General features: G+C 34.5%; 1 protein-coding gene across 1 annotated transcript in view; it reads left to right on the forward strand.

Annotated features, from left to right (window-relative positions):
* Positions 1-12,234, forward strand: part of LOC118746578 (RNA-binding protein Musashi homolog Rbp6-like) — a 581,128-nt gene that overhangs the window by 412,692 nt on the left and 156,202 nt on the right. Inside the window, exon 4 of the mRNA XM_036480421.1 lies at positions 10,986-11,027. Within this exon, the coding sequence (XP_036336314.1) occupies positions 10,986-11,027 (42 nt within the window). The remainder of the gene's footprint in view (positions 1-10,985; positions 11,028-12,234) is intronic.

The raw sequence follows: 12,234 nt of genomic DNA on the forward strand, positions 1-12,234 counted from the left end.
GTGCTACGTGCAATGGCTTTGCAAGATTTGGAGAATACCCCTAATGTTTTAGTGCTTATCTAAGCGCTTAAAATTGATTTTTTCTTGCTTATTTTCTTCGGTCCTGGTTATAACATTTTTAAAGAGAACTGATTTTTTTTTACATGGTATTTGTATGCAAAATTTCAAATGCACACCGACACCTTTTAAAATTGGAATAAAGTTTTCCAAATATGAGTTTCCTTCTGAATAACAACAAAATAATATATTTGTGCATTCACTAAAATTGCATGTGCATATTTGAAGTAGCAATTGATAACTGTATTTTCATAGAAGAGATCACGGGTCTCTGATAAAAAGTAAATATAAGTAGAAAATGGATCAACACAGAGCCGGTGGGAAAAGCAACATTAAATTCTATCGCAAGAGTAAGCGAATGTTGCAATAGTAGGCCTATAGTTTTAGGCAATGTCAATGGCGTGGGGCAAGAAGCATGTACGCTACCGTGTTACAAAATTGTTTGCAAACAATTTTAATTACAAGGACTACTAGGACAGATGAAAGCGATATCTACGAGCAAGCGACTGTGATGCCTTCACATGTACTTACATATAGATAGTATTTATAGGGTGTCCCAAAATTTGCTCAATATTTGGATTTAGCGCCATTTCTAAAATTCGTTAAGTGTCGTCAATGAAAATGGGCAGGGTGAGAGCTGCAACTTATAGCATAGACAAACGGCAACGTTGATCCGCATTATCGGAGCAGGTCAACTGATCAAAATTGTACCCTGACAAACGGAAGTCAAAATTTTTTATCGTTGTGCCGAATCATAAAAGTTTTGATAATTCAGGGTCTAATGAATTTATCTATGGAACAAAATTTACTAGCTGATTTTTATGTGCTATGACTATCTTCAGTCATTCATTGTCCTGACGGAAGAAAGTGTGTTTTTTTTTTTTAATCAACTAATTGGAAAACTACTTTGAAACAAGTAATTTTCAAGCAAAAAACGAAACCGAAACACCTATAAAGTACCATCTTTCCTTAAAATAATTATACTAAAAAAAAATTCTACAAATTAATGACCTTCTTCTTTTTTGAAGTCGGTTAACAACTACAGTAAGTAAATGTTTTGAAATTTGATACTATTTTTACTCAAAGAAACACCTTGTATCTTGGAAATATGAAAAAGGATCTGTGAAGTGCAGAACGAAAGGGTATTTAAATTAAACATATTGACTTTTAAGTTCTTTAAGCCAAATGCATTATGAAGTAATTGAAATCAAATGCAGAGACGGATAATTGACTGCTTTCTAGGACATCGCCACGTTAAGTAAATCAGTTCGTTGCAGGAGAAAAAGTGAGAGTTTCAATTATTTATTACTGAAAATAAAGTAGATGGTTTATAAATTACTTTCAAACTAATTTAATTTCCTTCAGGGTGGGTTTGAACAATAAAGATTTATTTACATTGAGAAGAGAGTTAGGCATATTAAAGATGCTGAATCTAGAATTAAAATCCTGGCATAAAGAACATTTAACATTCCGATTAATTACAAATTTATTTTAATGGCTTCAAGCTAAGTTAAAAGAATGAAGATTAAAAATTACTACAGACTGAAAATTTGTTCGGAAATATACTTCCCGGTGGCAACTCTGGCATCCGAAAATTAGTAGTATGCAAATATGTTTGTACAAGGGTTCGTTAGAAACTAAATATGTATGTGCATAAGAAGGTTGCTGCTTCATTGTTTGTGTTTTTGACGTTGGACGTTTTAACACATTTTTTTTTAAATCGAAATCTGTGCTTGCCTTTTTGTCAGATAATAAACGTGCAATATCGAAGCTTTGTAGCGTTTTACCGTTTGGGGCACAAACGATAGTTGATAATGAAGTTTATGGCATGCGCTACAAAAAATCAAAGGCTTTGTTGAGCAGTTGTTTTTATTAGAGAATTCGATAATTTTGATTAGCAAAGCCAAAATAAAACGGAAAAAAAGTGCCCCTATTATGAATCCATGGCATATTGTTAACTCGCTGCATTATGTGTGTGTGTATATGAGTGCAGTGTTATGAAATCTCTAGCCCACTGTTGCTATTGCCTGCCTTTGCTTTCTCTTCGTTTCAAATGTACAAGTATTTCAGTACTCCTTTTGCTTGTCACAAATTCGAAATTCAGTTGCATTAACTTAATTACACAGAACTGACGCAGTCGCGAACAAATTCAGTGATATGTGGCAACAGCCGCTCTGGTCTGGTATCACCAAGTGCGACACACTCCACCTGGCCCAATTCTATGCCAGCCAGTCCGACTTCTGATGTTCAATTTCCGTTTGTTTGAAATTTTGCGCTTGGCTATTTTATTTAATGCCTTTCTGCTACTGCGAAAATAGCGATGCGGCAGTGAGATTTCATGCCATTTCCACTTTAAAGTGCACATTTTTCTCACTATTTCTAGGTATGCCTATCGATCTTATACATAAGTATATGTATGAATATATGTATGTACATACTCTATGGTACAGTAATCAGTAATATCTACTATACTAAAGCAGCATCAACATTGGCAAAACATTTCCAATTATTTACAGTTTTCATTCATTTTCCATTACGGTTCGTTTAACAGGGTTGGCAAATAGATAGCAATGGGGTGCACCGCGAGAAAAACTCAATCGTAAATTGAGGCATTTTATTTTTTGATTTCACACTCAACTACAACGTTGATTCCACATTTCTTGTTCGCAATGCCTCATCTACTCTACGTCATACATACTGATGAAACGAAGCGATTAAATACAATTATATACTCGATACTTTTCGTGCGATACCAATTAATTTTGGTATCGACAAATTCGAACCAAGTGATGAATATGTATTGAAAAAATACTCGCATCGAAACCTGGTGCTAAGGCAAATTTTTCTTCGTAGTTTTTTCCTGTGCTTTATGGCTGCTTGAATGCCAAGGAAAACCGCGTGACGGTGCCAAAGTCGACATAATCCAAAGTATACACGGCCCAACTGTTCGAAAAGAAAACTAATGTTTAGTACAGACGTACAGGGTAACTCTATTATTCTTCGCCCTGAAAACATTAGCAGGCAAGACTGAAGGTAGGGGAGACTAACAAAGAAGAAACAGAATAGGGTACAAAGAGTTGATAACAAAAAAAAAATTTCTTAAAAAAATAAAATAAAATATTCAACGTAGCCCAGCATTGAAAATTTAAGCGCCATCTTCACATCTTGTCTGAAGAAAAGTTAATGCCTAATATAAAATTATTCTAGTTTACGGCATCTAGCTACTAGGAAATCGAATGTAAAACATATGCAGATTTCAGTACAATTTTAGGCCCAAGGTTCAAAAACCTCCACTCCAGAAGTAGCCAAGGAGATGGCTACGACTGCTGGGAACACGCAGCTTCTTCTTCTTGCTGTCTATATATGTACATACATATGTATTATCCGATTTTGTATCCGCCATTTGTGCGTATGTGCATGCCATTAACCTGCCGCATCAGAATCGTATAAAAAAAACAGACCCAGTTGACATTTCTTTTCTTGCACTCGGCGACCGCAGTTCACTGATCCGCATTGAGGTCGCCGCCAAGACCGCCTCCGCCTTCTTTTCGCTCTTAGAAGTTCTTTGATTTTACTCTGCTTTGATTTTTTGCTTTGATTCTTATTTTTTTATCATCGGTCAAAGAAGAAAAAGGTCTACGAAAGGGGAGGAAGTGTATGGAAGGTGCTGAAAACTGCATTAGCTTTGTTGTAGGCAGAGATGTTAAGTATTTCAAATACAATTGTTTAATTTACTTGTAATGTACTTGTATTTTGTATTTAAATAGTTTTTTTTTAAGTATTTTTAACGTTCCTAGCTGTATAAATAACAACAAACGGCCGATTGTTTTCGAAAGCATGGGCCACAATAACCAAGCCAAGAAATCGGTTGACTGGCACACATATGGAAAAACTTCTATTTTTGGAAAGAACAACAAAATAAGAGTTTTTCGGTAAAATTATATTACGAAAATAAGTTATTTCTCAAATGGGATTAATTCTCTCTCATCTTTTCCAATGTATTATCTGTGTTAAATACCATTCATAACACCGGCACAACAAAAAAGTGGTGTGTGCTTTTAACTAGGCCAATTCGATAAAAGTGACACACGGCTTGGTTGTGAGAGCGAGGGAAGGAGAAATAAGAGCCGAAAAATATATGTAATTTTTAATGGGAAGATATCTATGCGTTGAGTTAAGTATAAATACGAATATGTTCCAAACGCCTATTTTTGTATGTGCAAATGCTTAACTGAGCTTTAAGTCAGAAAAAAGAGAAGAGAATATGACCATTAGGCGTTTCCTCCATCAAATGAGTCTCAACCCTGAGTATAGAAGTGGAGGGCTTGTTCCTGAAGTCATATATATACAGCAAATTGTCTGTGTATGCAGTATATGTGGTTCAGGTTCTTCGTAGGACACACTCATTGCACTGCTTATAATTTGAGCTCTGCTCCACCAAAATGGTAGCGGGAGCCCCACCTCCTGCTCGTTATTCACTATTTCCAATAAGATACCATACCTTCGTTTCCTGGCCATCTGACAATGATAACCTCGCTTTCGTACAAACATATGGTCTGCTGATGTCCTACGGCTCATAATCGGACAACGAGTATATTTTGGCATAATCTGTTTCAGCTCAGTTCCCATTCACGTAAATTTGCAGTGATTTTTTGTATGATGATTCCCCCATTTGTATGAATGTGAGACCAGCGCCCATATTTTACAACTATCGTGTTACTTTTAGTGGAGTATAGTTGTCGACATGGCATTAAACTTACCACTAATGCTGCTGCAGCGAGACCCTGCATCATTTTTCCAACCATTAGTATATAAAAAAAATAGCATTTATAATAATCTCTACGCTGCATGTATTAGCACCCATAAATAAAAATTTTTGAAATTTTTAAATTTTGAAAGAAATATTATTGTGCTATAACTTTTTATCAGTGTAATTTTTGGTCATTCGCTTTGCATTGTGGTCATCTGACCATGTCACTGGTCGGCTGATTTTCGCGCGGAACTTCCAGCCGAGCAATGCTGCTCTCTAGGCTAACAGATTTCTGCCAACTCACTTACTTTACGCCTGTTCCCCTGTATTCTTAATTCTAGATATAGTACATATTTATGTGTATATATGTACGTATGCATGTGTATACATATGCTCGTATATATCTATGTATGTGCTTGCACGTTCGTTAGTGTGTGTATTGCGTCCACTCAACGCTGATTAGTTTTAGCTTTAATCTCGAAATCGATTTCCCCACCGCCCGTATCCGACAGGAAATAATCGTCGAGCTTGCTGCTGAATTTCGGCGCTTTACCTGTCAGCGTTCTTCTGTACAGTCACCATTGCCTCTGTATCGCGTGCACAACACACAGCTCACGTCCCATTCGTCAACAACTGCTCATTCTCTCCGATTTTTCAGTTGTGCAATATTTCCATTCAGAGTTCGTTTCATTGCTGTGAAATCATTTCACTTTCCCCGCAACATTTTTCATTTTGCACATTTTTGCAGCAATTTAATAGATTTTTTCGAAGCATCCATTCATCCTCCCCCTTCCCTTAGTGTATGTATGGCCATTTTATTTGCTATTGGTTCCTTTAATTTCATTTCATTTTCAACTTCTTCCGTTGAACAAGATTTTCAGCACCGATTAGCATTGCCACCGCATTGATTTTATTACTCGCAATCATCACATCCCAACTTGAAGTCGACAATTGGCAGCAGCAGCACCTCGATCATTTATGCAACATCACGCAATGCCGCACCAGGGTAGTTGCTTGCAGCGTGTCAGAGTGAATGGAAATTGGTATGCACAAGTAACAACAAAAAAAAAGAAAAAAATAATAATTGAAATTTTATGATTTTTAATTATTTTTAATGACGTTACTGGTTAAAACTGCCCGAAGGACGAATGCATATCTTTTTCTCAGACCCTAATACTGTGAACTACACTAAGTAGATTTGATTCATTTTTTGCTAATTCGTATTTTTAGAAGACTCACACCTTATAAATTTTAAAGTGACTATGGGTCGAGTTCGTTAGCTGCATTTTTTTGTAAGCGAGCGACAAAAGAACGCGCAAAATTTCCTTTTAGCTACATAAGCAACCCTGCTGGTAGCTGGCAAGAAACATGTGATTAGTTCAGCGGGATTTAGACACAAAAAACAATAGAAATTAGTAATTATGCGAGGTATTTGCGTAATATACATATATACTTATTTAAAATATAAATCATGTATATACGAAAACAAAAATTTCCCTCTCCACTTTCCTATTAACAATTCACAATAGAGCAGTTTTTTCACTTAACAACACTGCTCTTAAGGTCGCGTATTTTTAACCGACCCGGCTGAACTCGGATAAATAGCCGAGTTTGTGTTGTTGCTTTGCATGTTGGCCTCTGTCGATGAAGTTCGTAGAAACACACCGTTAAATTTAAGTGCGAAGACAGATAACTTTTAAGATAAATTTTAACCACTAAAAACACGCTCACACCTAGTTGATGTTGCCCTGAAAATCAAAGCTTTACTTAAACTCAGCTAGTAGTCTATTTTGGCCATTCCTATATCAGCTTGGTAACTAGATTTTCACACTATAAGATAGTGTAAACTATTTTATTCTATTTTCAATGCTATACTATTTTATTCTATTTTCAATGTATAATACAAAATCCAAAATAGCTAAAGTTGAATTGTGCGAATTAGTTTGAAAAATTATTTATTAATACGACTTAAGCTTTCCATAACCATTAATACTTTTTTGCGCTTCTTGCTACTTTTCGATATATTCATTTTTAAAGCGGGCCATGTAAGAGTTTTATCACAGCGCATTTTGAGGCTTTTAATATTATTCCTGAAAATATTCTTATTTATCTTAGATATGAAAATTATTTAGATATATATGTAATGTTGTAAGGTTTAAAATTGTTTATTCGTAAGCAAATGTAATGAGTAAATAGTAAAATTTAAGTCCATAAGTGGTTTATTATATGATATTGTTATATTATTATATTATTATATATATATATATAACTATTGAAAGAAGTACTACCTTTACTTATATTCGAAGCTTCCACAGAAGATAACGATGAACTTTACTAACACATTCAATTCTCTGCCCGATCTTAATTATTGACACAATTTCTTAACAATTCGACTATTCAAACCAAGTTTTGTTTTCTGCTTTTTAGTATGTAAAAGATTATAAAAATAAAATTTAATCCACAATAACATGTTTTCTACTTTAACTACTTGTATAAAACTAATTATCTGATATTACCATCTCTAAACTCACTTTCTTTTAAGTCTGTCCAAATCAAATTTCATTTCAAAATTCGAAATTTAGAATCGAACCCGAAAATATCCTGTTTTGATAAAGTTTTCTGATTTTTTAACTTTGGCGTTCGCCATTTTAAATTTTTAAAATCTGACTTCAGATTCGTACTTAGCGACATCAAAAACATATAGGAATAAAGTCGTGTTAAATTGCGTCAAAGCGTCTTTGAGCCAATAGTTTTGCCCACCTAGATTTGAATTTCAGACCACTGTGCGTCGGCCAAAAAGTTTTCAAAAATCACCGAGAATTTTGAGCCACTTCGTATTTGTACATTATTATACTGAAATTAAATGGGCTATTTAACTGCATACCCGAAATTTTCCTAAAAATTTTTATTAAAAAGATTGAAATTTTTATAAAAGTGATCAATTTTTTGTAAAATTTGGACAAACTTTGAAACTTTTATTTATTTAGTTTTTGGTGCGGGTTGAACTGAACAAAAAAAAAGTGATGGTAAGGTTTGCGTGGCCACGAGTGTACTTTGAGCGCGTCCCATGACTGGGAACTTCAGTAAACAGAGCTTATTTTATTTGGCACTTGTTTTATTTAATAACTGCATTCGAAAATATTTTGTTAATGCTCTTAGTTATAGAGTTCTCGAATAAGAACCTGTTTTTCTGCATTAATTGTTTCTTTATGTACCTTTTCAATTATTTATCAAAAGTATGACATCCGACTTACAACCCTAAATATTCCCACATCATTGACAAAGTTCATCATATGACTATTGTCACAATTACTGCACCTAAAATAGTCCGTGAGGCATTTATGCGCATTTTACATTAAACGGCGATGTTGGTGGAAGAAATATTCCATTAGTGTACGATTTGTTGCCCGACAAACGCCAATCGACATACGTGAATTGTTTGCGATTATGAGCTCACTTTTCAAAATGCAATGTTGGTGAGAAATAGTCAGTGTAAGAATGCAGAGTATCCAATTAAATTGTGGAATCAATATGACGCAGTTGTGAGTAACTTGGCTAGGACCACGATTGCTTTGGAGGGCATAGTGCTTTTAACACTAAAGCTGATGGGGCACATGTGTCATTGTGGAAGTTTATCGATCTATTAAAGGGCGGACAAGGTATGAGCGAATACACGTTTGTTTTTGGGTGACACCGCAGCAGAAGCTCCAGTGAAGAGAAATAAGTGTCGCGACTACTATGCCCGATATTCTTGTATATTTGAAAAATGTTGCTAATGTGATTGTCGTTGCATGCATAATACAATAATTTTTAGAAGATAGTTTCCTTTCTTCTTCTTCTTCGCCATATTATCTATCTGACAGAAATCGTGTTTCGTATTTTTTGTTGTACCAACTAAAAAAAAATCTTGCTTGGGGAGCAACTACAGGACTGCTGAATCGGTAGCTACGTGATAAACTCCGTCAATTACCGACCGACTACTTGCAGTGTATTTAATCGATTACTTTTACAAGGCAATATCCTAGGCGGTAGTCACCATCAGCTCTCTCTGCACTACCGGGAGTTACTATAGTAGTCACTTGCGTTATTTATGGGCGCCCTCTGTCCTAATTTTTTGCTATCCTGCTTACGATTGGTTCGACTCTGCACTACCATGTGCACTACCACGTGTTAATAGAGTAGCTACTTACCTAGGAGTCGGTGCAGTAGCGGTTCAAAAGTAGCGATTGACTCCAGCAGTACTGTAGGGTATTTATCCGTACGAATCGCGTGCTGTGGTGTTGATGGAAATTCAAAATTTGAAAGCACGTTTTATTTCTGGCTGTAGTTGAGTGTGAAAAGATGCTTGATATATTGATTAAGAAGTACAAGTTTCGGAACGATTAGTAATAAACAGTAATATTCAAATTTACGTTATTTACTATACTTTTATTAAAATGTTCAAGATGAAAAAGTGGTATTTGCCTTGAGTAGAGGTTTTCAACTTTTAAAGAAAGCCATCAGCAACAAAGTTTTTTCACTAGATAAGTTATAACCTCAAAAATACTAAATTAGTATTTTTAAATATTATCATTTAAATAATATCAAAAATGCCTAACAGTGTTGTCCTATTTTCTGATTGTATAATTGAATCTCAAAATTATGTATTAAAATGTACAAACACGAATTCTACTTTCAGTGCAGCTAACTCGCAAAGAAAATTTTTTTTATTTCAACTAAACATTTGCCGCCCCTAAATTTTGCCGCCCTAGGCGCTTGCCTATGTTGCCTTTACGGTAAATCCGCCACTGATTGGGGTGGATTGCTAGGAAAAATGTGTTTTAAAATGTTGCCAATGCATTACTACCTTGAACACAGAGCTACGCGTGATATAGAATAAATAATACTTAAAAGAAAAAGCCAAAAGAATTGTTGGTATCATCTGACCCTATCTTATGACTTCTCCTCTCACCAGATTTATTTTATAATTTTTTTATTCTCTTTTTGGCATTTTTTTAATAAAACTTTTATACAGAACATGTTTGCGTTTAGATACATAGCTTACTGCAATACCGCTAAAAAATGGAATTGCAGCCACCGCCATTTGTGGTGCTCTTTGTTGCCATTCTCGCGTTTAATGCGGCTTAAGTATTGCCATTTAAAATGTTGCTTCGAAAGCAGTTTTTTTTTTGTACCACCGCTCTGTTCAGAACTTTCTTGTAACCCCAACTTTTTTGCGACTGCCTAAATATAGAAGCACAATTCCATAAACATATCTGCGTTTGAATAGTACACACGTAGGCAGGTATTTACATTTTATGTTTAGTCATAGACTTCCCCATTTGATTCAGCTGTTCTAGTATTTTTATCATATTTGTACTGCACATATATGAATATACATACCTATATGCAAGGCCGTATTAAGGGTCCAGAACACCTACAAAGAGAGAGAAAATACCTTACCAACGATACCTCATAAGTCTAAATTGGTAAGGTTTTGGCTGAGTTATTCAAGTTTTTCTTAAACCAGTCTTTGAAAAAAGGTCAAAAATAGCATCAAAAATCTCATTATTCTGATTCCGTAGAAAAATATTTCTACATTTTTTTATGCAAACTTTTTAAGCTTAAACTGTTTAGTAATCTGAGGTATATTAAAAAAAAAATATCTAAAAAAACTTTTTATTAATAAAAAACTCAATTTTTGGAGGTATTTTCAAATCGGTTCAGCTCACGTAAATCTTAATATTTTTGCGAGGTATTTTGGTGGAAGTCATAAAATGTAATAGATTTTATAATTCCAGTGGAAAAGAGTACCAATTTTTTTTTTTTGGATGGGGAGTGATGCAGTCTACTGGACATAAGTTGACTATGATTACTGGGCCGTGCTATCATAGTAGCACAATGCCACTAAGTGATAAAATTTTCAGACAATAGCCTCATGCGATTATCGATTATATTTTTTGTTGTTTGTGTGAAATATTTTATTTTTATCAGTATTTTTCTTTGAATCAAAATATGTTGAATTAAAAGTGAAAATAAAAAAATATTTTGCCAGAACCCCCCCCTGAAAAAAATCCTGGCTACGGCCCTGCCTATATGTATACTACATGCTAGAAGTTTTGTACGAAAATTGATTAAAATTATTTTCGCATAACGTGCTTTCTTAATTGTTGCATGCTATTTTTCTCTATATTTACAGATCGACCCAAAGGTAGCATTTCCCCGCAGAGCGCATCCAAAGGTAAGTGTATCCACGTATGTATATTAATTTAGATATGTTTGTAAAATACAAACAAATTCCGTTCAGAGACTTAAGTTTTTGAATGTTGGTCGGACCAGGAATCGAACCTGGGTCCCATCGGGCGGTTATTGGAGCATTGGCGATCATGTTATTATTTAAGAAGTTTAAACTAACTACTGGTCCGCTTCCACTATTCATCACATTGCATACTTCGCAGGCTTTGCATATGTATATTAAATTTATTAAACACATTAAGCAAATTAGGATATGCTACAAGAGAGAGAGAGAGAGAGCGATAGGTTGAGGAATTACAGTAGTTATTCAAGTAAATGATCTCAGGTATAACAGCATCAAACAACTCGGAGCGTACCTTCCCAACTGTGATGAATCTGGTGGTATTACCTTACCTAAACCAAATTTAGATACTCGTGTCCCGGGTAGCGATGGCGCGATTAATCATTTGATTAAAATTTACCGATTACACAGTGCAACACTCAAAAAGTGATGGGAATGAGACCAATTGCATTCATTGAAAGAGGTCAAAATATGAATAAATACCAAAGCATTTGTAAAAGTTGTTCCCCATTTCCTTTTTATATCGATTTGCAGTTGTGAATTTAAGGCTTAAAAATAAAAAAGTACAATAATTTTTTTTTGGTTTCGATCCAAATTTAATACTTACATTATATATGCATAATTTCGAGTTTATTATGGGGGCGGAATGATTCCAAGTTAATTGAATTTTGTTTGCAAAAATTGCCCTTTTAAGTTTTAACAGTGTGATAAATTTTAAAATTGATTGATGAATCTGGCGATTAGGTCAAGAAAGCGTCCCAATATTTTTGCATTCTCAGGTCAAAATTTTTTTGTGGTTAAGCTAGGTTTGCAATTTTTTCCCGAACATAGGTTTTAAATTCATAGCTGAGAGAAATATGTAGATTGGGTACGTATAGCACAATTTTACGATGAATAATTCTGTAGAACATTTTAACCTTTTATCTTTCTCTGGCAATGGTTATTTTGAACCCTTTTTAGTAAGTCTGAAAAAAAGGAATTTGGGAGGTCCCTAGAGGGTTAAAATATTCTAGAAAATTACTTGCCGGAAAATTTCGCAAGGAATATTCTCAGAATAAATTTCTATACAAGGAACATAAAATTCCACAGAAAATAAAGAAAAACAAATAGGTCACCTTGAAATATGCAACAA

Source organism: Rhagoletis pomonella, unplaced genomic scaffold (genome assembly GCF_013731165.1).
Source record: "Rhagoletis pomonella isolate Grant_MI unplaced genomic scaffold, Rhpom_1.0 Rhpom_scaffold_00010, whole genome shotgun sequence".
NCBI classification, from domain to species: Eukaryota; Metazoa; Arthropoda; class Insecta; order Diptera; family Tephritidae; genus Rhagoletis; species Rhagoletis pomonella.